The sequence below is a fragment of the Hemicordylus capensis genome, chromosome 6 (assembly GCF_027244095.1).
Source record: "Hemicordylus capensis ecotype Gifberg chromosome 6, rHemCap1.1.pri, whole genome shotgun sequence".
Lineage (NCBI taxonomy): Eukaryota > Metazoa > Chordata > Lepidosauria > Squamata > Cordylidae > Hemicordylus > Hemicordylus capensis.
The window spans coordinates 75,629,972-75,655,272 of record NC_069662.1 but is presented as its reverse complement, the minus strand read 5'-3'; the positions used below and the strand labels follow the sequence as shown (position 1 = coordinate 75,655,272).

At 40.0% G+C, this 25,301-nt stretch overlaps 1 protein-coding gene across 10 annotated transcripts in view; it reads right to left on the bottom strand.

Moving 5' to 3' along the window:
• The window catches only part of COBL (cordon-bleu WH2 repeat protein), a 227,214-nt gene that overhangs the window by 73,940 nt on the left and 127,973 nt on the right, over positions 1-25,301 (bottom strand). For all 10 annotated transcript variants that reach the window (XM_053259321.1, XM_053259322.1, XM_053259328.1 and 7 more), the window contains one exon: positions 1,183-1,309. In XM_053259321.1, coding sequence (XP_053115296.1) covers positions 1,183-1,309 — 127 coding nt within the window. The remainder of the gene's footprint in view (positions 1-1,182; positions 1,310-25,301) is intronic.

The window sequence follows — 25,301 nt, the reverse complement described above, 5'->3', positions numbered from 1 at the left end:
TCTAAGCTTTTGCTTTTGAAAAACCTAAGCCCGAAACTCACTTGAACCCTTGAATTCAAGTTAGTTTTGGGCTCGGGTTTTATTTATTTCATTCAATTATTCAAAATATTTATACCCCGCCCCTCCAGTGCACTACTGCTTGAGGCGGCTCACAACAATAAGATAGACACAAGATACAATAAAAGTAATAAAGTTAACTAAATTAAACAAGAAAAGAAGAAGAAGAAGAAGAAAGTTGTCAGATTAAAAAACAGGGAGCATGGCGAAGCTCTTCAGGGAGGGCGTTCCAAAGCTGTGGGGCCACAACCGAAAAGGGCCTTTCTCTAGTCCCCGCCAACTGGATCTCTGTTAGTTGCGGGGTCATGAGCAGGGCCTGAGATGATGAGCAGAGGGCCCTGGCAGATACATATGGGCAAATGTGGTCCTACAGGTACCCCAGCCCAAAGATGTGTAGGGCTTTAAAGGTCAATACCAGCACCTTGAATTTAGCCTGGAAGCAGACTGGTAGCCAATGAAGCTTAGGATGGGTGCAATACTCGTGAAGTGGGTTTTCTTAAGCAAGTATGTTAGAATAAGCCTAGATTGGTAAATTCAGATGTCATGACCTTTACTGACATATCCTGATCTAGAAAGTAGGTACTTGCATGGGGTTGGGGGTGGAGGGGAGTGTGTGCTTGTGGGGCTGAGAGAAGTTATGCAAGACTTAGCTGCAATGGAGATTCTGTGCAACATCTGAAGACACCCTTGTCTGAAGCTCCTCAGATGTAGAACATGGCTCAGATGACGTTAACTACATTCAAGTCTCACTGTTTTCAGTTAGAGAAGTAATTATATACTTTACACTTTCCCAACGAAAATCAGTTTAACTTTGCTCAGATCATACCATGTGTTGTGAAACAGTCCATGAGCAGTGGGTACAGAAGGAGAGCAAAAATGACTGGACCTTGACATCCCACATGTTTTTTTTAACAAGTTTTAAAAATATCACATAAATCTCTTACCCCTCTGGCAAAGTTCATTAAACATCACATAAAACATGCTTTGTTATTTCCAGACTTTCATTCTGTCACATTAATGATTTTCCAGATTACATAGTTTCTTGTCCATGGGAGACTCTCCACACAACTTACAGATCAGCATAGGACACATGCACTGATTTCAACTGAAGAGAACAATCCTTACCAACTGTGCTTTTCCTCTTGTCTTCCATTTCTTCTGTCCTGTTTGGCATTGCAGGAGTTGGTGGAGGTGGAGGAGGGGCACGCCTCTTTTTCTTCTGTAACTCATTTTGTGATGAGCTTTGGGACATCTGTCAAAGAGGGAAAAATTCACTGGTCTAACTACTTGGAAAAAAATTTTTTGATGGGCATAACTACTTGCAGACCTCAAATCAAACAAACCCAAATCCTACTCTCAATGGTTTAAACATCACAAAATGCGGTTTGAAAGTATGTCAAAGTTTTGCTTATTTGGATAAATTTTAATATGACAGCAAATAAAGCCTCAAAGATATATGCCCTTATTCACACACCAGCATTAGCCATCGGTTGCGCTTTCTAGAATGGCCAGGAGCAAGGAAGCAGAGAAAATATTCCCTCTCTAAGGGCTAACATTGTTTAGCAAACTGGCTGCAAAAATGTCACCAGGAAGTTTGCCACATACATGAAGTCTGACCTCTGTGAAATAGCAAGGTTTATGTTGAAACTATTCTCTTATGGCCTTTGCAACACACCTATAGATGGTACAGAGAACAGATAATTAATATGTAACTTGCTAACTTGGCAAAGAGGCACATTTTAATGTAGTGATTCTCTTTTATTTAGCAGGGGGAAAGTAACTTGCCCTATCCACACCCAGCACAGTACCTCCAGTGACTGTTGCTGGTGTCTAGCTTATCTTTCTTTTTAGATTCTGAGCCCTTTGGGGACAGGGATCCATCCATCTTATTTATTTATTATTTCTCCGTGTAAACTGCCCTGAGCTATTTTTGGAGGGGTGGTATGGAAATCAACCAACCAAACAAACAAATAAATAATATGTGCATTATTATAATATATTGTATCATTATGATACAAAGATGTTTATGAATATATTTGCAGGGGTGTTTATGAAGACACTAGACTCAAATGGAATAAGATATCTGCAAAATAATTGCATTATTTTCACAGGAATCTGTGCAGCAGCTCTGCCTATGCAGTTATACATTTTAAACTTCGTTATAGCTAGAATGATTCCTAACTGTGCTGTGCAAGAAATACAAACATGTGAAAGCCACACCGATATCTTAGCATATGAACCCTTTGTGCAGAAGCACTTGCCACACTAGGATGAATTGAAAAAGAAAAGCCTGCCCATGAAGCTCACAAACATTAAATATATAACTCACAAACTCACAAACAATATATATATATATATACTCATATAGAAGATGACATTGCAGTATTTATGCAACTGCTCTGAGATAGTTCAATGAATTCAATGAATTAATAACCAAGATAATACACTGAGATATTTAGGGTGGGTTTGTTGTGTGTGTGTTTTTTAATTGCTCTTAAAAAAAACTAGTACTGCAACACTTTCTGCTGATTTGCATGCAGAGGGTTGATATTTAGTTTATGCCAACAGTTTTGGGACTACACAATTCTTAAGAAATGTTTAGGAAAAGTTCCAGAACCAGTTAATATAAATTGCAAAATTAATATCGCCTTGCAAAAGGCTTCTGAAGTAATTCTAGTTCAGCCATGATTTTTATAGGACTCAATACCAAAGAACAGTAAGGTAGGGCGTTTAAACACAGACACAAACTTGACTGATACTAGTGGGCAGATGAATCTATACCATTTTGAGGGTATGTGGAGGCTTCTGTAAACACAGGGAACATCTGCCCCATAACATCCATGATTATCCCTCTCCAGTTAATACCTGTTAGATAGCCATTAAGTGTATATCCACAGCGGCCAACTTGGTCCAAGTTGACCAGAGTAGGTCCTGTCATTATCCTGCAAGCATAATGTACCTGTAGCTGCTTCCTGCTTCAGTCAGATTTGACAACGTGGCTAGTCCAAAGGAGGTGAACTCTTCCTTATCAGACCCTCTACATAATGTAGGCTGGGGATGATGAATAGAAAATAGTGTATTTGTATGGACCTAGGAAATATTAAACCCTTGTTCCAGGGGTGCAGCTATAATTGAACAAGGATGGACAAATGTCCCTGGGCCCCCTAGTGGGGTGGAGCAGCAGCTAGGCCACACCTTGCGCTTCACTTTCCCCCTCCTGCCGCCCATCTTTTTGACCCAGGGCCCACTCCAAACTTACTACACCTCTGCCTTGCTCAGCTATGAAACTCTCTGGGTGTTTCAGCCTAGTCTCTCTCACAGGGCTATTGTGAGGAGTAAAATGTCTTGGGCCTGAGAACTTTCATATTGCTGTCCTGTGTTGCAGCTGAACTATACAAGCCTTGTCAGAGCATGGCCTTGACCTTGATCTGTTCTCTGACCTTGCTCTGATCTCAGCCAGCCAGGCTGTTCACTGGATCCTTTAGGATAAGAAGGATATAGAGGCTTCTTGTCTGAACTCAGGCTTTGCCTCAGTTTCAGAGTCTCCTTGGCCTTGGTGCATTGTGTGTGCTGATCCAGTTTGGCTCGGTTCCTAGCTTGAAGAACAAACCCTTATATTTATACAGAGAGAGAGTGTGTGTGTGTGTGTATCATTTCTCGTGAAAGTTCGTGAGCAGAAGCACCGTGGTGATTGGGCAGTAGGCATTCCATATGCAGATAGGGAGGAGGAACCTGTGAGAGCAGAAGCACCATGGCGATCGGGTAGTGGGGACTCCATGTGCAGATAGGGAGGACCCTGTGATGGTTAAGGTCAGTTGGAATGCAACCGTTGCTGGTCGGAAGATGTTCTTGATTGTAGAGGAGAGGTAGATAGATAGATAGAGGGCAGGGGTCTGCGAAGAGAGGGGCCATGAGGGAGGATTTTTTTTTTACATTTATATCCCACTCTTCCTCTGAGGAGCTCAGAGCAGTGTACATGGTTATTTTTAAAGAGCCCCTCAGGAGAAGGAGGCTGCTGTTGTGTGAACTAGATGAGGAAACAAGATGAACAAGATCTGTTAACTCAGGAAGGGGGAGAAAGAGAGAGAAGGGAGCGGAAGAAAGACAGAGGGGAAGAATGAGTGGGGGAGAAAGAGAGAAAAAGAAGGGAGGGGAAGAGAGAAAAAGGAAGGGCAAAGGACGGGCCCGAGCCTGTCAGAGGCCTGAGGGAAATGAATGGCATTGGTGGCAGTAGCAGCAAGGAAGGGCCCAGTCAACCACTGCTGCTGTTTGGGGCTACCGAGGCCATTGGTGGAGGGAGGCAGGCAGACAGACAAGGGATGGGCCTGTCAGCAGCCTGAGGGGAACGAGCAGCCATGGCAGTGGCAGCAGTGAGGAGGGGCCTGGTCAACCGCTGCTGCTGGTCCTGTGGGGAGGAGCAGGGGCGGGGCTTGGGTGAGGAAATCTCTGGGGATAGGGGGCTGCAGCTTGGTCCATAAGCACCAGCAACGCTGCAGCTGCGACCAAGAGGGGTGAGGGGGATGGAAGCAACTGGAGGGAAGAGGAGGAGGAGCAGGAGTACAGCTTAGGTGAGGGTGGCAAGGTCTCTGAGGTGAGGGGGGCTGTGGCAGGGGGTGAGGGGAGCAAACAAGTACTAGCGTGCAGATGTTCCACTCAGGTTAAGCTAGTAACTACTACTATTACATTCCTGCTTTGATCAAAAGCTTATTAATGATTTAATTATCATGATCAACTTGAGTTCTACTGATTGCAAAAGGGATTTATTTGGAACTAAGGCTGTTTTGCAGATGTGTAGACTTGTCAGGAGCAGCAACCATTCTCAACTCTCTTGATGAGTATATCTGCATGATGCACATGCTTAAAAACATATATTGGTAATATTTGCACATTAGATTTCTAAGGTAAACTTCAATCATCTTAGGCCTACACCTAACAAAAAAAAAGTGTGAAATAGCTCTGACTATTGTTTGATTGAGCTCAAAATCTATATGTGCCAACTCATTTTCAGGCTGTGAAGTCATATTGTTTACTGGCATCTTAGGTAGAAGAAAAAGCTACAGTACTTTAAGTTTTGAAGAAAAGGATAAAGACAGTGAACATACCATTTCAGAAACTGAGATTTGGCTAACCACCTATATATCCCACACGCAGTTCATTATACTGTTAGCTAAGTGCTACATACTCACAAACATTGGGGGGGGGAGGGCGTTGAAAAGCTTACTTGAAACCAGCAGTACAAGAATATAAAGATGTGTATAGTTCAGGACCGGGTCACAGAATTGGTAGAACATGGTTTGCTAATGTCAACCTTGGTAATTCTAGAAGGCTAAACGTAAATGGCAAAAACACAAAGAACATTGTGTTTCTGTTTCACATTGCCGTATAGCAAAACAATAGAAGTTGAAAATAATTTGTTATGGCTGACCGCTTCTTTTATAAAGAAATCAAGCCTTCACAATATTATCTGAAGCAATTTCCCATCCAAACTTTGTTATAAACACCCTTTGCCGAGTGCAACAGATTCACTGCTGTTCTCAGCACTCACTTCATTTTGAGATGGTACATCAAAAACCTATAAAGTTGTTGGGTTTTTCAACAACATAATGACTTTCTCATTATGTACCAACAATCAAACTCTGAATACATTTTAAAAATATATTCTGAGGGCTGCCTCACATTTACTTGAGTACCTAAAAATATAAAGTGTGAATGGGGCAAACATGTGATCGCACATGTGCAAAAGGCACACTAATCAGGGAGCTTTAATTAGCCACAGCTCTGTTTTGAGTGAACAATTAGTGGCAAACCCAGATTCGCAACCATGTAACATGTGAAGCAGCTCTTTTTAAAAAGCGTCAAAATCAGCCTTTCAGAACTCTATCTGGGGAACTTTGGACAGAACTCCTGTCTGCTTTACTGGTAGGTCACATTTGATAATTATTTATTTATTACATTTGTACACCACCCCACACTTATATCTCTGGGCGATTTAGGACATAAAACAACCTTAAACAAAAATAATGCAGAATTTCTCTTTTCAACTCAGCTCCTCTACTCAACCTGCTTTATGTTCTGCCACCATGTTGGCTGGCACCCTGTACAGGTGAGCGAGTAGGAGTGTGTAGTCGGACAGATCAGAAGGTCCAACATGGCCATTTCCTCCCACCACCACCGGGAGGCAGCTGATTGCGGGGCAGTTGTCCGAAGTAGTTAGGGGTTTTTTAAATGCTGACCTAGAAGTGGCATGGGGAAAGCTGGATGGCTGTGAGGAACAGCGAACAATCCATGTGAAGGACCCGGAGTGACATAGGGGAGGCTGGGAAACAGCGCAGGGCTGCTTGGGGACAGCAGTTCCTCTCAGAGCTTCTCCCATGGGAGAACTTAGGAGAAGCAAAATCTGCATGACCTTCCTGACTGACTTGGTTGCTGGTTGTAAACAGTTCCAGTGGCTGGAAAGTTGTGCAAAGCAGACACAGATACAGAAGTTTCTTTTGCTTTCCATCTAGGATAGAGTATTAAGCTATGACCTCTCAGAAGGGCAGTCCTCAGCAACTATAGATGAGCCATGCAATCCTCTGATAGCCTTTGGTAAGACACTATTCACTGAGTCTCAGCTTCCCCTGTCCCCATGTATATAACTTACAAGCTAGTTTACAGGATTGCTCCAATTATTACTAAGCTAAAGTATGCAAAGTGTTTTAGGCAGTTAAGAAAAGCACTCTGTACCACTGAACTCACTAAAAGATTTTTTAAACTGCCTTCATAGCTTTACTTAAATACATGTTCAACAATATTTCTATGCTGTTTTATCTTTAATTTTAATTTTTAGGTTTTGAAAATAGCTATGTACTTCCATGTCATAAACTGCACAATTAGAAAACTCCATTACATATATTTGACTTAGTTTCTTCCCAAATTCACTCTCAGTAATATATATTTAGCATTATTGTGTAATACAGAAAGGTCAAGAGAGATTCAAGTCTATCTGCCCATAGACACTATACAGAACTCTCTTTTTCCTCTGCAGATTTTAATTGACAAAACCCATGGTGAAAGGCTATTGCTACAATTGTTCAATATCAATGTACATTCAGTGCACAGAGTACATGCTTTGCATGCAGAACACTGAGTAGCTTAACATTATATTGTAAGCCACTTGGTTGGCTATAAACAGAGTGGGAAAGTAGCACATAAAAGCCAATCCTAAGTAAGCAACATAGTCTTGCCTGTATTATTGAGATCACTTTACAATACAGAGACTAAGAAGAGGGTCACAAACAAGACAGCCAAACAAAATGCTTTCTTTACCACATGTCAGCTCTTCATGTCACATGCAGGAGGCTACCGCCTGAACACTACCCCACCCAATAAAAAAATAGCTTTATTATATTTAACATGTACAACTTTTTCTACTTCTGTATCAGCATGTAAACCCTTAATCCAACTGGGGAAGTCCCATCCCTATTCATTTGTTGCTACTCGCTTTTTTCTATTCCACCTGAAGTATCTTTATGTTGTTTACTATGTTAGAAGTGCTAGAGCCAATAAAACTAAAGTGTATATATACATTTTTAAAAAAAACCCAAAAAACCCCTATTGAGTAACAAGACTGCCTTCCTGAGACACTGGAGAACAACTGCCCAACAGAGCAGTCAGTGTTGGCCTAGGCAGACTTGACTCAGTATACAGCAGCTTCATATATTCATTTACTCCCCATTACCCAAACACTTTATCCTTGGGCTGAATAGGTCAAAAAGGAAATGATACACATAAACAAAATTTCCCATGTCCAATTACTAAAATAGCTGTGATTTCCTCTCTGCAAAGCTTCAGTATTAATCACTGGATTATTTCCACCCAAGGAAGTCACTGTGCAACACTAAATATTTTCACTGTGTGGATTGCACAGGTCTGCAGAAGTTTGTTTTGGCAGGAAAACATTAAACTTCCTCAGTTCCTCTAAATACAAAAGTAGTCATTTTTGCAGTCTTGCGGTCTTCCTTTAGGAAAAAAGGAAACCCCAAACCAGTACATTTTAATTTTGATTCAGGATTAAAACGTTTCCAGTAATACCAGATGGCACTGATAAAGAAAGGATTTTTTTTTTCTTTTGACAAAATATACCCAAGAATGCACTGCTAAGTTTTCATATATTCAATATTGTTCACCTCTATTTGATTAGTTTAGCTTGGATATTGTGCAGCACAGCCTATTGTATTGGGTGACGGTTGTATTTTAAAGTAATCTCACTGTGCTCAAACAATCATTGTATCTATGAAACTAACCATGTCATAAGGAAAAATAAGCAAAAGGGCTTTAACAGAACATTGGGGTTAATTTCATATGTACAATGATTGTGCACAGAGAGATTACTTTAAAATACAACCTTCACCCAATACAATAGGCTGTGCTACACATAGTAAAGTGTGCCATCAAGTCGATTTTGACTCCTGATGCTCACAAAGCCCTGTGGTTTCTTTTTGGTAGAATACAGGAGGGGTTTACCATTGCCTCCTGAAAGGTATAAGATGATGCCTTTCAGCATTTTCCTATATCACTGCTATCCGATATAGTACCAGACTGGCATTAGTATTCAAACTGGCAACCTCCTGCTTCTTAGTCAAGCATTTCCCCACTGTGCCACTTAAGGTGACGCGCTACACATACATGAACCTATATAATCAAGCCATGAATGAACACTGAACACTACAGAAAAACTAGCCCTACACAGATGTTCCAAACATGCTGTACACAAGCACAAATTTCAAAAGAATAGAAAGTGGGGCTGGAAGTCCTACCCTGGCCCACCACTTACCCCTCAGCAGTGCGCCACTCATGGTTGCAGCAGCATTCATCTGAAGAGGCAAATACCATATCCATTATGGTGGGCATTTCTGTGATTGGGAGGCTGGGGTGCCCAAGTCTCCTGATCATGGAAATGCCTGCCATCATAGGTATGGCATTCACCTCTGCAGACAAATGCCACTGCAACTGTGAGCAGAATGCTACCAGAGCTAAGTGATGGATCCAGGCCAGACTTACGACCCCACTTTCTATTCTTGTATCTGTGTATAGAGTTTCTGGAATCATGTTTGAGCAGGGCTACTGTGATTGAGAATTCCCAGAAATGAAGAGAGAGTCACTAACACCTCAAGAATGCTGATGCCAAACAAATATCCTATAGGTGTTAATTATTAAAATTCATTAAACCCTGACAATTTATAAGCAGTTTTAAGTAAGGACTTCTGGCACTTGCTTGAGAAAATGCTTCTGTCACAATTCCGCACCTGAGAGGAACAGAACAGAAGCACACAATTAAGAGGGGAATTTCATTCAGCTATTGCAGTTCAGATTCTATTGCTTTAGCTGCAGTTAATATTCAAGGACAAAAGTAAACTCTTAACATAATACCAGGCACAGGGTGTACTTTTCTATTGGGGTGCACTGTAGGAGTTTTAGGGGTGAATCAATTTAATTTTTAGAACTTGGGTACAAAACAATTATGTAAATTTAAATGGCAAAATACATGGATGACATCTGTGTACTAAAAGTGGTACATGTCCATTTTTGTATCTAGGTTTACGCACAGCAAACTTGGACGTGACATTTGGGAGACAATCTAGCCTATGCTTTCTGTTTGTTATGTCAGAGAAAACCCAGCCACTTAAAAACACATTCCATTCACAACTGATGGTGCTCACATGTATATGCTGTTTAAACTTGGATGCTTTTTGTATTGAAGTTTAGAATGTTAAATGTGAATTGGCTCTGAGTGGTTTAAGCTCCACCCTTCTCTGGGCATAATCATTTGTTCCAGTCCTTCCCAAAACAAACTACACCTGGCAGAAGATATTTCCTGAAAGTCACTTCAGAAGTTTTTTCTTTTAAAAATGTTGTTAATTCTTTTGCTCTCACAAGACTGCTTGTAGTCACTTGTCTGAGACAATGGGACTTGGAAACTTTGGTCGTTTTTACTTGTTGCAGTTCTATTCTCTTTAATTAGAGTCCAGGGCTAATAAGTCCTCAGTATGCCCTATTTGTCTGACAAGCCTGGTAGAGTTCAGTTTATTTACAGAACATTTCTAGGTTGCCAAATAGCAAAGCTGCACAGAACAATATGTTCGGGTACTGATTATCTTGCCAGCTCTGAATGAAGCATTTCAGAGCGACTACATGCGGAGGTCAAGTACTTGTAGCTTGATCTCAGCCAGATGGTTCATTATGGTATGATTCCCAAGACAGGTAGCAAAGCCAGTTGAGAAATACCTGGCAACATTTCTATGAACCAACAGCCAGAAGCAACTGTAGTACTGTAAAAGCCATGGTATGTTTCTGACACAGTGTGTGGGGGTGGGTGGTGGGGGGGGGATCTTCAGATTTCTTACAAGTATTTTGAATCCTTTAACTTTTACATATTTGCCAGCAAACATGTCAAGGACTGTTTACTGTTCTTTCTATTTCAGATAGGGAACTCAGAATCAACTCTGTATTCATATATAATTAGAGCTTTGGTGGCAGGACATGAACCAGAAGAAAGAAATTAGATTAAAAACAACAACTGGGTTTCTGTGATGTGTACAGAAGCCCACTTGGAATCACAAAGTTGGAGGAGATCTCATAGGAACATAGGCAGCTGCTGTATACTGAATCAGACCATTGGTCTATCTAGCTCAGTATTATCTTCACAGACTGGCAGCGGCTTCTCCAAGGTTGCAGGCAGGAATCTCTCTCAGCCCTCAAAAGGTGTCTAATCAAATCCTCTGGCAGAGCAAGACTCCTTACACTAAGAACTTGGGTACTGCATATTTTGAACACCTCCCTCACTACCATCTTGCTGATCAACAAGGAGCACCCTCTAAAGCATTTCACCCAATGAAAAAGTAAGAAGAACAATGGCTCACAGAGAGGCATTATTGATGGAAGTTTCCAATTCTAGAAATCTCTTCCTCCAGAGACTTGCAATAGATCAAACCTCACCTCAAAACACATTTCTCAAAGCTTTGTAAGACCTTCTCATTTGAGCAGCTGTTCAATAATTAAAGGGTAATTTTAGTAACATATGAAAACCAGTGTATTTATTTATTCATCATATTTTTATACCACTTGATATGTACACCTCTAGGTGGTATACTGGCTAGTGTTGTACTCAGGGAAATGCTGGGTTCATAGGAACATAGGAAGCTGCCATATACTGAGTCAGACCATTGGTCTATCTAGCTCAGTATTATCTTCACAGACTGGCAGCAGCTTCTCCAAGGTTGCAGGCAGGAATCTCTCTCAGCCCTATCTTTCTGCTCTTCTCAGAGTGGCTCCATCCCCTGAGGGGAATATCTTACAGTGCTCACACTTCTAGCCTCTCTTTCACATGCAACCAGGGCAGACCCTGCTTAACTAAGGGGACAAGTCATGCTTGCTGCTACAAGACCAGCTCTCCTCTCCTCAAATCTCCTCCTCAGCAATAAAGTACATTAGGTGCCTTTGGGTCAGGCACTATTGCTTGATTACCTCAAAGACTGCCCTGAGTTGCTTGAAAGATGGATTGGAGACAATTGGGATAAAATTAATTTATTATTAAAACAATTTAAATTATATCTCAAATGTTTTATAGTAATTTCCTACTATGATTTGGTGTTTGTAAAGCTGTTACTTGCCAGGAGCCTCTGAGGAAGGGTAAGTTATTGTAAAAACAATTGTCAGCACAGAAGATCAAAAGCAGCACTAAAACAATTGTTTCTAAGAGACCTGGAATAATAAAAAGGTATTCACTTAGAGCCTGAAGGACAGTAACAACCTGTCAAGCCTCTCTGGGAAGCAAATTCTACAAGATACTATCTGCCCTGCTGCACTCAGCACTGGACTGATAAACAAAGAGAGGGGGGAGAGGTGCATTTTAGGGAGTTGGCAGGGTATAAGGGTCATTTTCTGATCCTGGGATTGGCTCAGAAAAGGATCAGGGTTCTCAATTTTGGGGCAAAGAGCTAGGATAATTACAGAGAATCCTGGGGAAGCAGGGAAAGTTAATCTGGGATGATCAGGGAAGAATTTGGCCATCTCTACTTGTTGCTAAACTGGAAAGCCATTTGTATAACTTGTTCCAAGCAGAGGTGTAGATCCTTTGTAGATGAACCAGGTTTGGCGACAGGTTGAGGCAGTTATTTAGAACTTGTACCAACAGTATGATTTAGTGAAGGCTCAAGTGTAACATACTTGCGTCATCATGATACTTGAAGAAGCATAATCACCACCTTGGGTAGAGGCTGGTAACAGATGAATGGGTGTGATAAAGAGATACGTTGCGTATTTATCTTATACATGCTGGAGATCTTAGTTGCATATGTACTGGGGATAGACTGTAACCGCTGGTTTGGGTACAGAAGTGATAAGTGTAGCAACAGTAGGTACCAATAGTGGTAGTGCATAAGTTGTAGAAACCTGTGTTGGGACTTCATACAGTGCAGAGGTGATAAGTACCAATGCAAGAGTGACAATAGGATTTGATGCAGTAAGGCTGTGTTAGGAACTCAGTGAATGGTGGTACCACATGGGTAGCTTTTAGAGGTATGGAACATGTTGCTGATGGTTCATGTCAACAAGCACTTTTTGGAATGAAGTAAGGATGGTCCCCCTCATATAAGTAATTGTAGTAGTAAGGGTCTATGAATGTAGATTTGCAGACAGAAGGAACAAAGAGCAACTCCCCACTTAAGGTTTTTTTTGGATAAAGCAAATATATATTTTGGGGAGAAGAAAAATATGTTTTGAGTATTGAAGATACGAGTTATCAGATTTTGTGAGGAGTAAGCAGAACTCCTCAAATGTGTCAAAACTCCTCAAATGCTTAAGGAAGGATCTGCACCCCTGTAGATCTGTACATATCCTGTCTTGGTCTTCGATGGGGGCTGGTGAAGTGAGCCAAGGCAAGTCTTCATAACCTCAAAGAGCCCAGAGGGAACAAGTTGATCGTATGGAGTCTCACCTCCAACTGAGTTTTTCTAGGTCTCTTGGCCCTGTCTACTTCTCTCAGAATTCACCAGTCTAGTGGCATGTGGATCCTTAAAGAGGCAGCCTCTGGGCCTGAAGCTGAGCTCTCCACCATCTCTCAGCTACCTCTCCGCTGATACATTTCCTGCATTGGTGAGCAGGAAGTGAAGGGTGTGTGGTTCCTGATATATCTAGGTCTCACCACTTGTGAGAGTCTGCCTTTGGCATGGGAGACACCATCTCTGTAGGTCTATGTTCCTGAGATTCCACAGTGCCTGGTTCATCCTTGCCACAGGGGCCTGCACCTTGGCAGCTAGTATTGATACTGGAGATTTATGAGGCTCTCCTGACTCTGCATCCAAGTCCTGGCTATTGCTTGAGGATGGGGCCATGACTGCATGGGGATCTCAATACAGGTGTCATACACAATTGGCAATCCTGTGATATTTTAGCAGTCAGTACAAGATTTCACACCATGCTATTTGCCAAGGCAGAGAGCAAATGCTCTTATACCTGTGATTATTGTGGCCTTTTGAAATGGAAATGCACCCCCTCCACCCTACAATGAACATGGCACTTCTTAAAGGTCACCTGCCATGCCAAAGTTGCATGAGGGAGGAGAGGGAAGAAAGTCTAGTTAATTTGTCCTTTTAAAAAAAATCCACATGTGGAATGAAGGGGATCCATGGGAAGAAGTAAAAAAGAAAAAAACCTAGCTAAATGCAAGAAGTGAAATGAACATGAAGAAAGTTCTTAATACTGCTGCTGCTTCTGCAACAATGATCAGAAGCAGAGTGAACCCTGCCTCTGCTCAATGAGAGGGAGCTTTCTTGCTAGCTAGACTGCTCTAGATAATTCAGAGAACATTCTCAGGCATAAGCCTATTTGTGAACTGCATAACCACACACACACACACACACACACACACACACACAAAATTTCTTTTTAATGATTCTGAAATCACCTTTGAGCCTAACAATTTTTAGTAGCTCATCATTTCAGGATTACTAAATATAGACTGCATTCAACATAAATGGAACATATGAAGATGCCTTATATCAATTATACTAATTGATCCATCTATGTCAGTATTGTCTACACAGTATGGCTCTCCCAGGATTCTATCTGGAAATAACAGGGATTGAGCATGTGACATTTTATATGGAAAGCAGATGTTCTACCACTGAGCTACAACCCCATCATACAGATACTTTCCCATCTGCCACTTGGGCAACCTGAGGATGTTTCTGTGTGGTCCGATGGTCCACAAAGGAGAAACTCCTACATTCTGCCACATATTAACTTGGTTTGTTTTCTTCTGGAGGCGTAGCTATTGCGAAGGAAAAAACCCTCATGTCCACAGTTCTGAGCAAGAGACTTAGATATGTTCCATTTTCAAGTGGTGTGTCAAACTACAGCTTTCTATCCATTGTGTGAGTACCCTGACCTTTCTAATACCCAAAGTAGCCCACCTATCTACTGGTTACAGTTTGCATTGTTCAAACACTAGTATGTTCCTAGCTGCCAGTGGAACTCTAGTCATCTAGTCATCAATCTAAGGTTGGTCAGTGCATGGGAATGGAAGAGTCCCACACATGCTTTCTATCCCAAATGTGGCTCAACTTGTTCTATATGGGAGTGCTGACTGATTGCATGGCACACATATCCCAAGTTCTAGCTATTAAAAGTAAAATGTTTTATTTTCATATTTTTCTATGCACACAGATGGCACCATATAAATAATGGGCAACATTCAGATTAAGTCATTCATGACTAAATACCATGGAAATTAATGGGACTTAAGTTCATAACTAACTTATTTCAATGATGCTTAGTCAAGGCTAACTAGTTTGGGATGCTACCAATAATATTAGTATACTAAATTTCAGTTACAGATCTCTCACAACTGTTATAAACACGACTAAAAAGCAGGAAATAAAAAAACAGCATAATGAATTATCATGAGAAGGCTTTAATGAAATGAAATATAACTGCAAACCTTTTTTTGGAAGTTAACTCATAATGTAGCATTGTGGGAATGCTGAACAGTCAAAATATTTGCAAACTGCTAATTTCAAATAAGTGTCTCTGTAAGTTTGTTTTTATCTTGCTTTTTAAAATTCTCTTTTACTAAATATATTGTACAGCGATTTATAAGTTAATGCTTTATGCTGGTTTAAGACTGAAATAAAAGATTTGATTTGAAGTTAACTCTTATAAATGTGGCATTGTTGTGCAACAAAAAATGCTGAACTCAAGAGAGGCAAAAAGAATGGGTGTGAATTTGGATAACAACTTTGGAAAGTAGACACCCGACACATTACAGAGAATTATGTAATGTGCTAGCTAGAACATGTCCTGAGTTGACACCTTTCTAATATGTTCAAGAAGTCAATCCACAAACACAGCATACATTAATATAAACCGAAGCTCCAGGCTTCGGCTGCCATGTTGCAGCCTGCATTCTTGCCCTAGTTGCACTGATCAAGGACAGAATTGGTTTTTAATATGAGGCTCCATGTAGATATCTTTCTTTCCCAAGTAATTACATCTGGTTCTGCTCTCATTGCCATGGTAACTGCTTTGCTTCCGTTCTGTCATTCAGGCTGTATAAGATTTTTCTCAAATACTTCTCATTTGTGGTGGTTTCTTTCCTTTCCTGCTGAGAATGGCTGTCTTGTGCCCTCACACATGCAATGGCTATACAAGTTGATTATGCTATGGTTGATAATGATGTCTAGCCCAGCTACTTCTTTTTGGGACAACTGGAGTAACCACTCAAAATGCAAGAATAATTCTTGCTGGCCCTCTGGTGTTCAGAAGTACTGCTTCTTCTTCAAAATCAGAAGACTGAAACTAGTACCAAAGTACTTTAGGGAAACTTACATTGGCAGGAACTTTTCCAGGGATAGCTGGTGCAAACAGAACTTGAGGAAATGAATATATTATTTATATAGCGAGGTCGTTCACACAAGCAAAAAATGTGTTCTACCCAGGTTTGGGAAATGTATGTGCTCCTAATTTTCAGTTGTGTGGGTAAAAACACCTAGGGAAGAGGAGGGAGAAGTGATTGTATGGAAGCAAGATAGGAGGAAACCTAGAATATGCAGACCAAGAGTGCCATTCTAATTTTTTTACAGCATGCAACATATTGTTAGTACTAAATTTATTTGTGGTTAATACTGGAAATAGTCAAAGCAAAAGCTGTTTTAAGTAGTATTCACTTCAACACATGAATTAAGCATGTGCTTAATTTTCTCACCAATATCCATGGAATGTAGAAGCGCTTACCTTGAACAGCATTATTTGACCATGAATAGAGCAAGGATCTCAACATTTCTTTCTATATCTGGAAGACATCTGAGTAATACTGGAGGAAGCTGGGAGATGTCTACACTACAAATTTAAACAAGCTTCAAGTTTAACCATCATGATTCCAGTAACCATCAAGCAACCAGTAATTTTATGAAGGGGCTGGGATCACTAACAAAGAATTCTCATCCATTTCCTGGATTTTTTGAAGAAAACATTACACAAGTTTCAAACCAGTATATTATTTAGAGTACAGATGTGCCCTAAGTGCTAAACAAATCCTTTATTCAGCAGCAAACTTCCTAGGTGAACTCTGCTTCAGGTTTCACATATTGAGCCAAACATATGGGCCTCACTGAGCCCTATATTGTTAACAGCAAGCAAGCTAAAAGCATAGCTCACAAGCTTCATTCAGCAAAAGCAGCTGACAGCTAGATGTCGTCATCATCATCATCATCATCTCTATACCACCATCAATGTATTATTCTTCAGTGGGAACCAAATTTGCTTTCCTGTCCTAAGGGGACTTGTGGAATTGGAAACTGAACTGGAAAACTTTGTTGAAGTTTTCACATCCGGATTCCCAAGCAATAGCTTGGTTCAAATAGGAGAAACTGATTCACTGCATCCTGCTTTACAAAATAGAGAATGAAAAATACCTACACTGACTTGCAAGAAACTATCCGATGCACAAAAGACATAATTCACAACAGTGCTGAGAGAACAAAGGAAATGTGTCATAAAAGTAAGGTTAAGAAGATATGACCCACAGGACCTTGAAATTAAAAGAAACCTCCCTTCCTCTCTGAAGACAGGCAAAAATATACTCCCATTTCCTGATGTCTTGTGATAGTGTTTTCTGATTTAGGTATAAAGGATAACTAATCTTAATCCACCCATCCTTTTTGCTGAACCAATATTTCCACTGGAATGTATTATTGACAATTAAACTGCTTGTGACCTTGATCCAAGGCAAATGTTATAAGAGGACAAAAAGGCAAAAAACATATCACTAAAATTCAGAACCATTAGCAAAACAAATAATAATCACAAGATACTTTACTAAGTGTGTTATAGCTGCAATGGACTTGATGAAGCATTTCTATTAAATGCACATCAAATAAACCTTTTCTGACTGACTAAATAAGACAGGGCAAAAAACCCACCACCACTTGCTGGTAAATGTTCAATTTGGTCTATTCAATTTGGTCTTTATTTAATCCGAATAGCACTTTGGCAGTAAGTACCGGTAGTAATCACGGTGATACAACTGCAGAACAGCTTTTTGTCTACTTTTGAGCTACATAACACTATTATAATTCCACAATTGTACTATACACTTTAAGCACATTTCACAGAGAAAGTGGTATATAAATAGAATTTATTTATTTACACAGTCAGACAGGTGTTATTGACCGATTTGTTTTATCCAGACATCGAGTCCTTCCCAAGGACCTGGAATGGCTGAATTTTATTATCAATGTTGTTGCTGTTATTATAGATATCGTCACAGAATATAGGCTGTTCCCAGTAAAGTTGCTTTTCGTAATTGGCTGATGGTGATTTCTGTGGCCGATATGGTGTTCAGGTGCTCATCAAGGTCTTTTGGAAAGGCACCTAGGGTGCCAATTACCACTGGGATTATTTTGGTCTTTTTCTGCCACAGCCTTTCAATTTCAATTTTGTGACTTTTTTCTATTTCTTTTTCTTCTATTCTGCTATCCCCTGGTATTGCCATGTCGATTATTTTAACTTGTTTTTCTTTCTTCTCGACTACAGTTATATCTGGTATATTGTGTGGCAGATGTTTGTCTGTTGGTAGTCGGAAGTCCCATAATATTTTTGCATCTTCATTTTCTACAACTTTTTCAATTTTATTGTCCCACCAATTTTTGGCTACAGGTAGCTTGTATTTTTTGCAGATGTTCCAGTGTATCATCCCTGCTACCTTGTCATACCTTTGTTTGTAGTCAGTCTGTGCGATCTTTTTACAACAGCTGATTAGGTGGTCCACTGTTTCATCTGCTTCTTAACAACAAACAGGAAGTGCCGCCTTTGTAGATTTTTCTACTTTTGCTCTTATTGCATTTGTTCTTAGTGCCTGTTCTTGTGCAGTCAGTATTAAACCCTCTGTTTCTTTCTTCAAGTGGCCATTCTTAAGCCATTGCCAGGTCTTGGTGATGTCTGATTTTCCACTTATATTGTGCAAATATTGGCCATGCAGTGGCTTATTTTTCCATTTTTCTGCTCGGTTCTTGACTTCTTCTTTCTTGTAGGCCTGCTTTCTTTCATTGGTGTTGAATAGTTTCTCATTATTGACCATTTGAAGTGCATCTTCTTCACTGTCCTTGATATATTCTTCAAGGCAACTTTTCTCCTCCTCTACTGTTTGATGGACTTGCAGCATTCCTCTTCCACCTGAGCTGCGAGGGAGGTAGAGCCTATCTACATCACTGTGGGGGTGCAGAGCATGATTGATGGTCATGATTTTCCTGGTCTCACGACCTAGCGTCTCTAGCTCTGCCGGGGTCCAGTCTATTATTCCTGCAGTGTATCTGATAACAGGTATAACCAGGGGCATATCTAGGGTGGGGCAGGAAGGGCATGTGCCCCGGGCACCACTTGAAGGGGGGCACCATTTTTTAAAATTTAAAAAAATTAAAAAATGGCCACCGAAAACAAAATGGCCACTGTGCATGCTCAAATGGCCTATGTGAGGCCCTAGGCCATGCCAGGCCTCACAGAGGCCATTTGAGCATGCATGGTGGCCATTTCATTTTCAGCGGCCATTATTTTTTAAAAAATTATTTTTAAAAACGGCCACCGCACATGCTCAAATGGTCCCTGCGAGGCCCTAGAGGCCAGTGGGGGAGGGGGAACCTATGCAGACCCCACACACGGCCTTTAGGAAGCCCTCCGAAGGGTTGTTGAAGATGTTTAATATAATATAAGTCACTGTACATATATTCAGTTTGGCACTATGTACAGAGAATCAGGGCTTGCGAATACTGAGCTGAAGCTTATGAGCTAGGATTGTATTCATTTGCTCGGACTTTGCTTCTTGTGATAAGTGAGTTAAATGTGATGTCTTAATAATATGGCTATTAATGGTGAGTTTGTCTTTGAATCAGTGTGAAATCCTTAGTATTAAGGCCCACTGGGAGTTTCTTGCTCTCTTTCTCTCATTTTAACTGTCTTTCTGAAATACTAGAATATATTCCAAGCTGTGACACAGTTTCCTCTGCACATCCTTTAATTATTTTCAGAGTATCTGGGAAAAGCCAAATTCTCCATTTATTTTTAAAACTTATGTAATAGTGATGCTACAATGCATAGTAGAGAATTAGACAGGCACTTCTATTTAGTTTTCCAAGTACACCTCCACATAGTATTTGGGTATTTCATGAGCCCCAACATACTGAAATTTGTAGTTTTCCAGCATTTTTTGGTCTGGCTACGTCCACTGCTAAATCGTTTTTGAAATATTAAAAGATTAACGAGCTACACTTTTATTTTTGAGCTGATATTATGGTAAAGTTATCTGAAAGATGGGTGTCAGATGTTTGGACAGGGGGCGCAATTTCAGTGCTTGCCCTAGGTGCTATTTTCCCTAGATACGCCTCTGGGTATAGGCCAGGTGTTTATGGCTTATATGGTGTTCCCGCAATTGAGTTTGGACTTTAGGATTTTTCTAACTCTCCTGATGTATTCACTTCCAATTTTTCTTTTAACTTCAGTGTGTGCAATGTTATCAGCCTGGAGGATGCCCAAGTATTTGTAATGTTCTTTCTCTTCCAGGTTCTTGATCTTGCTTCCATTGGGCAGTTCTATTCCTTCTGGTTTTTCTTATTTTCCCTCTGTTCATTATTAATGCAGCACACTTGTCTAGTCCAAACTCCATTGCTATGTCGCTACTGAATATACGGACAGTGCTTAGCAGTGATTTGATTTCTGACTGGGACTTTCCATACAACTTCAGATCGTCCATGTACCACAGATGGTTGATTTTACTTGATGTTTTAGATGTTTGGTATCCGAGGCCTCTTTTGTTTAGTATTTGTGAAAGTGGGGTCATGGCGATTACAAACAACAGAGGGGATAGTGAGTCCCCTTGAAAGATGCCTCTTCTAATGCTAACCTGTCCAAGTGTCTCGACATTAATTGTTAACTGTGTACTCCACATGCTCATTGCTTTTTAAAATAAATATCTGAATGTTTTTGCTGACACCAGTTTCTAAACATTTTAGTATCCATGTGTGAGGCAATGAATCGAAGGCTTTATTGTCGTCAATCCATGCAACACTTAGATTTGTTTTTCTTCTCTTGCAGTTTTCTAAAATCATTTTGTCAATCAGCAGCTGGTCTTTTGTGCCTCTGGTGTTCGGGCAATTTCCTTTCTGTTCAACTACAAGCTGCTTATTAATTAATAAGTGTTGCATTACTTTATCTGCTATTATTCCAGTTAATAATTTGAACATGGTTGGCAGGCAGGTTATCTGTCTATAATTACTTGGAACTGCACCTTTTGCTGGGTCTTTCATTATGAGATGAGTTTTGCCAGTTGTTAGCCATTGTTCAATATTACCTCCTTGCAAAATGTGATTGAGCTGTTTTGATAGTTGTTTATGAAGGCTTGTTAGGTGTTTAAGCCAAAAGGTATGCAGTTCACCGTCGCCTGGTGCAGTCCAATTTTTAATTTTCTTTGCTCTTTCACTTATTAATTCTGGTGTTATTATTAGATCTTGCATTTGTTGGTTACATTTTTCGACCTCTTTCACCCAGCCTGCTTTTTTTATTATAGTCTATTGGATTGTCCCATAATTTCCCCCAGAATTGCACTGTTTCTTCTTTATTTGGTCTTTCTATGTTTCTTGTAGTTTCTCCTTCTGTGCTTTGGTAGAAACGTCTCTGTTTCGATTGGAATTGGAGATTCTGCCTGTGTTGTGTAATTCTGGCTTCGTATCTGCTAATCTTCTTTAACACTGCTGTTATTTGCTGTTTTATTATTTCCAGGACTTCTCTAATTTTCCTTGAATCTAGGTGGTATTTTTGGATCAGATACTGTTTGGTGTTTTCATTCTTCAGCTTCTTGTCTTTCATATCTTTCAGTTTACTAGCATCTGATCTAAGCCTGCCGATTTTATTTTCTAATCTAATCTTCCATTTAGGTGATGTACTACTTTCTTTTTTTACAGGTCCACTGATCTTATATCCGAGCTCTTGTGCTGTTATTGTTGCTGCACTGTACATTAGTTGGTTTGTTTCTTGCAAATTCTTGGTTGTTATTTCTGCAAGTGCAGCATTGACATCTTTTAATGCCTGAGCAAATTGTTTTTTGGCAACTGTTTTTAGAGCGGGAAGTCAAACCCTGGTGGTTGTTTGGTTCATGTGCTGTTATTTTTTGCTTTAGTTCTTGTTGCTTTTCTGTTAAATGGCATTTGGGTTTTTGAGGTGAAGGCAAAGGGGAGGTTGCCTGGTTTTGATTTTGAAACAGTTCAGCAACAGTGGCATCCTCTAGCCAGCATGGTGTAGTGGTTAGAGTGCTGGACTAGGACCGGGGAGACCCGAGTTCAAATCTCTATTCAGCCATAAAACTAGCTGGGTGACTCTGGGCCAGTCACTTCTCTCTCAGCCTAACCTACTTCACAGGGTTGTTGTGAAAGAGAAACTTAAGTATGTAGTACACCGCTCTGGGCTCCTTGGAGGAAGAGCGGTATATAAATGTAAAAATAATAATAATAATAATTTCCAACACCTCCTCCTCCACCTGCGCCTGAGCAACTTCTTCAGTTGGTGGTAATTCTTCTTCCATATCTTGAGCCTGTGTTGCTCTTTGCAGTTCTTCCACCTCAACCTCTGTGAATACTTTATTTCTTATTATGTATATAATATTAATAATAATAATAATAATAATAATTGATGATCTTGTCAAAACTGATTTTGTATGATTGACTTGGCTTTCTCATCCTAACAATATGTCTGCAAAAGGGCAAAGAACAGAGATGTACATATTAGGTGGTATAAAAATATGATAAATAAATAAAGGCTTATATTGATATAGCTACAATATCCTGACTCAAGCAAATTTGCATTTCAAGACTCTGGTGAACCTACAAGCCAATCCAGATAATGTTATTACTGCATGATCAGGCACATGGAGTTGTATTAAGATGGCTAACTCTGTGGCACCAGAAATACACTGGGTACATAAATCGACAATCCAACCACTTCCCATCTCTACCCTTTTCATGCCATGTAACTTCTCTAGCCATATTTGACAAAAATGCATCTGATACAGTTGCAGCAGCCAATATTGTTGCAACAGCTGAGAAAATCCCAACATTAATGCAAGACATTTATGATGATGTGTATATGTTTGTTCATGAAATATATATTTTATGAAAATTATGGCAAAAGAAGGAGACACTTGAATATCTTCACACAAGTAGCTGTAGTGTGAGAGCCTTTTTTAATGGGGAATGATGAGAACAATCCACTCGGCAATGCAACTGCATTTAGTCCAGCTGGGTTTATACGAAAACCAAAAAATAAAGAGTACTGAAGTTAATTGAGGACATTTGTATCTCACATTTTCCTAATGGGACTCAAGGAAACTACATGGGTTATACTATTTTAACCTTAACAACTGTTCTGTCAGAGGCCAAGAGCTCAAGGCTACTCGGTGTGCTTCATAGTGAAGCAGGAAACTGAATCCATGGCCTCCCCAGTCCACATCCAACACTTTTCTACTACATCTTATCAGTTCATTGAAAGGAGTGGAAATTGCACAGCAGCAGCACTAATTTTAATTTTATGAAATAAGTAAGCAAAAAACTTTCATTTTATAGAGAAAAGCCACATCCTTGCATATAAAATACATGAGCCATAGGACTAAATCTTTTGTTGCAACCATGCTAGATTAACACCACTCAAGATTTAGTAATTCTGGACATACTTATAGAAGATGGAGAGTCCTCTTTACTAGTTGGCACTGTTCTGGTCCTATCAAGGTTTCTGAATACATTATACAGGTGAAACTCGGAAAATTAGAATATCGTGCAAAAGTCCATTAATTTCAGTAATGCAAATTAAAAGGTGAAACTGATATATGAGACAGACGCATTACATGCAAAGCGAGATAAGTCAAGCCTTAATTTGTTATAATTGTGATGATCATTGCGTACAGCTCATGAACCCCCAAATCCATAATCTCAGAAAATTAGAATATTACATGGAACCAAGAAGACAAGGATTGAAGAATAGAACAATATCGGACCTCTGAAAAGTATACAGTGTACTGTGCTTGATTGGCCAGCAAACTCGCCTGACCTGACCCCATAGAGAATCTATGGGACATTGCCAAGAGAAGGATGAGAGACATGAGACCAAACAATGCAGAAGAGCTGAAGGCCACTAATGAAGCATCCTGGTCTTCCATAACACCTCATCAGTGCCACAGGCTGATAGCATCCATGCCACGCCACATTGAGGCAGTAATTGCTGCAAAAGGGGCCCAAACCAAGTACTGAATACATATGCATGCTTATACTTTTCAGAGGTCCGATATTGTTCTATTCTACAATTCTTGTCTTCTTGGTTCCATGTAATATTCTAATTTTCTGGGATTGTGGATTTGGGGTTTTCATGAGCTATACGCCATGATCATCACAATTATAACAAATTAAGGCTTGACTTATCTCGCTTTGCATGTAATGCGTCTGTCTCATATATCAGTTTCACCTTTTAATTTGCATTACTGAAATTAATGGACTTTTGCACGATATTCTAATTTTCTGAGTTTCACCTGTATATTATTAAGCTATTTAATGCAAATAAAGGACAACCTTCCATGACCACAGTGGCTCATAAGCACCTAAAAAATGAATTCCACAGATTTAAAAAATGCTATATTGATGTCAATGGATTTTATTTGTAATATAAAGCCGCTTGAGCCTATTTGATTGACTCACTGTTTGCTGGACATGAAACCACCAGACCAAATTACAAAAGCTTGGAAACATGCCATTTTTGCAAGTAGGCTCCAAACCTTGTCAGACCACCAAAAAAATAACTTTCCTGGAAAAGGAGTTAAGATGTTTGCAAACTCCAAGTCCTCACTGATTCATGTGAAACTCCCAAACCAAATCACAAAAGGTAGAAAAATGCTGTTTTTACAGGTAGGTTCCAGACCTTGCCCAAATTCTTCTTCTTCTTCTTCTTCTTCTTCTTTTAAATCAGAACCCTGGAAAAACATTGGGAACTGCCCAGGGACATTTTTGTATGGGACGGGTATATAAATATACTAACTAGATATGAGAGGGAGATAAATTCACTACTTTTCTGGGGAAACTGGAAATACGGAAAGCATAGGGAATGAGACCGCATAAAACTAGGAAAGGACTAGAGTCATAATGAAATAAGAAGCTAAAATGCTTGCAGATTCCAAGCCCACATGGACTTACTTACTGACTAACATGAAACTAAACCACAAAATATAGAAATAAGCCATTTTTGCAGGTGGGTTCCAGACCACCAGCACTATGGGGGGGAAATGCATTAATGCCCTGGAAAATGTGGAAATACTCTCTCATTGGACAGCATGGGTCATGAGACCTCATAGAGCTAGGAATACTAGAGTTGACATAAGCCATTCATATGCTTGTAAACTGCAAGCCTCTCTCTCTCTCTCTCTCTCTCTCTCTCTCTCTCTCTCTCTCTCTCATTCTCTCTCTCATTCTCTCTGTGTAAACAAGTTGCAGACATTTAGACTAATGTTGTGTATACCAAAACATGTTCAGGATGTAATGGCGGAGAGACAGGTTTTGCCACTCTTCTTTTCCCTTCGCAGCCCACTATGCCTCCTGAAAATACATCCAGAAAGCTGCAGTACCCTCAGGGACATATTTTTGGGAGGCAGATGAACATTTTTCAGTGTGTACAGTATTAGTCTG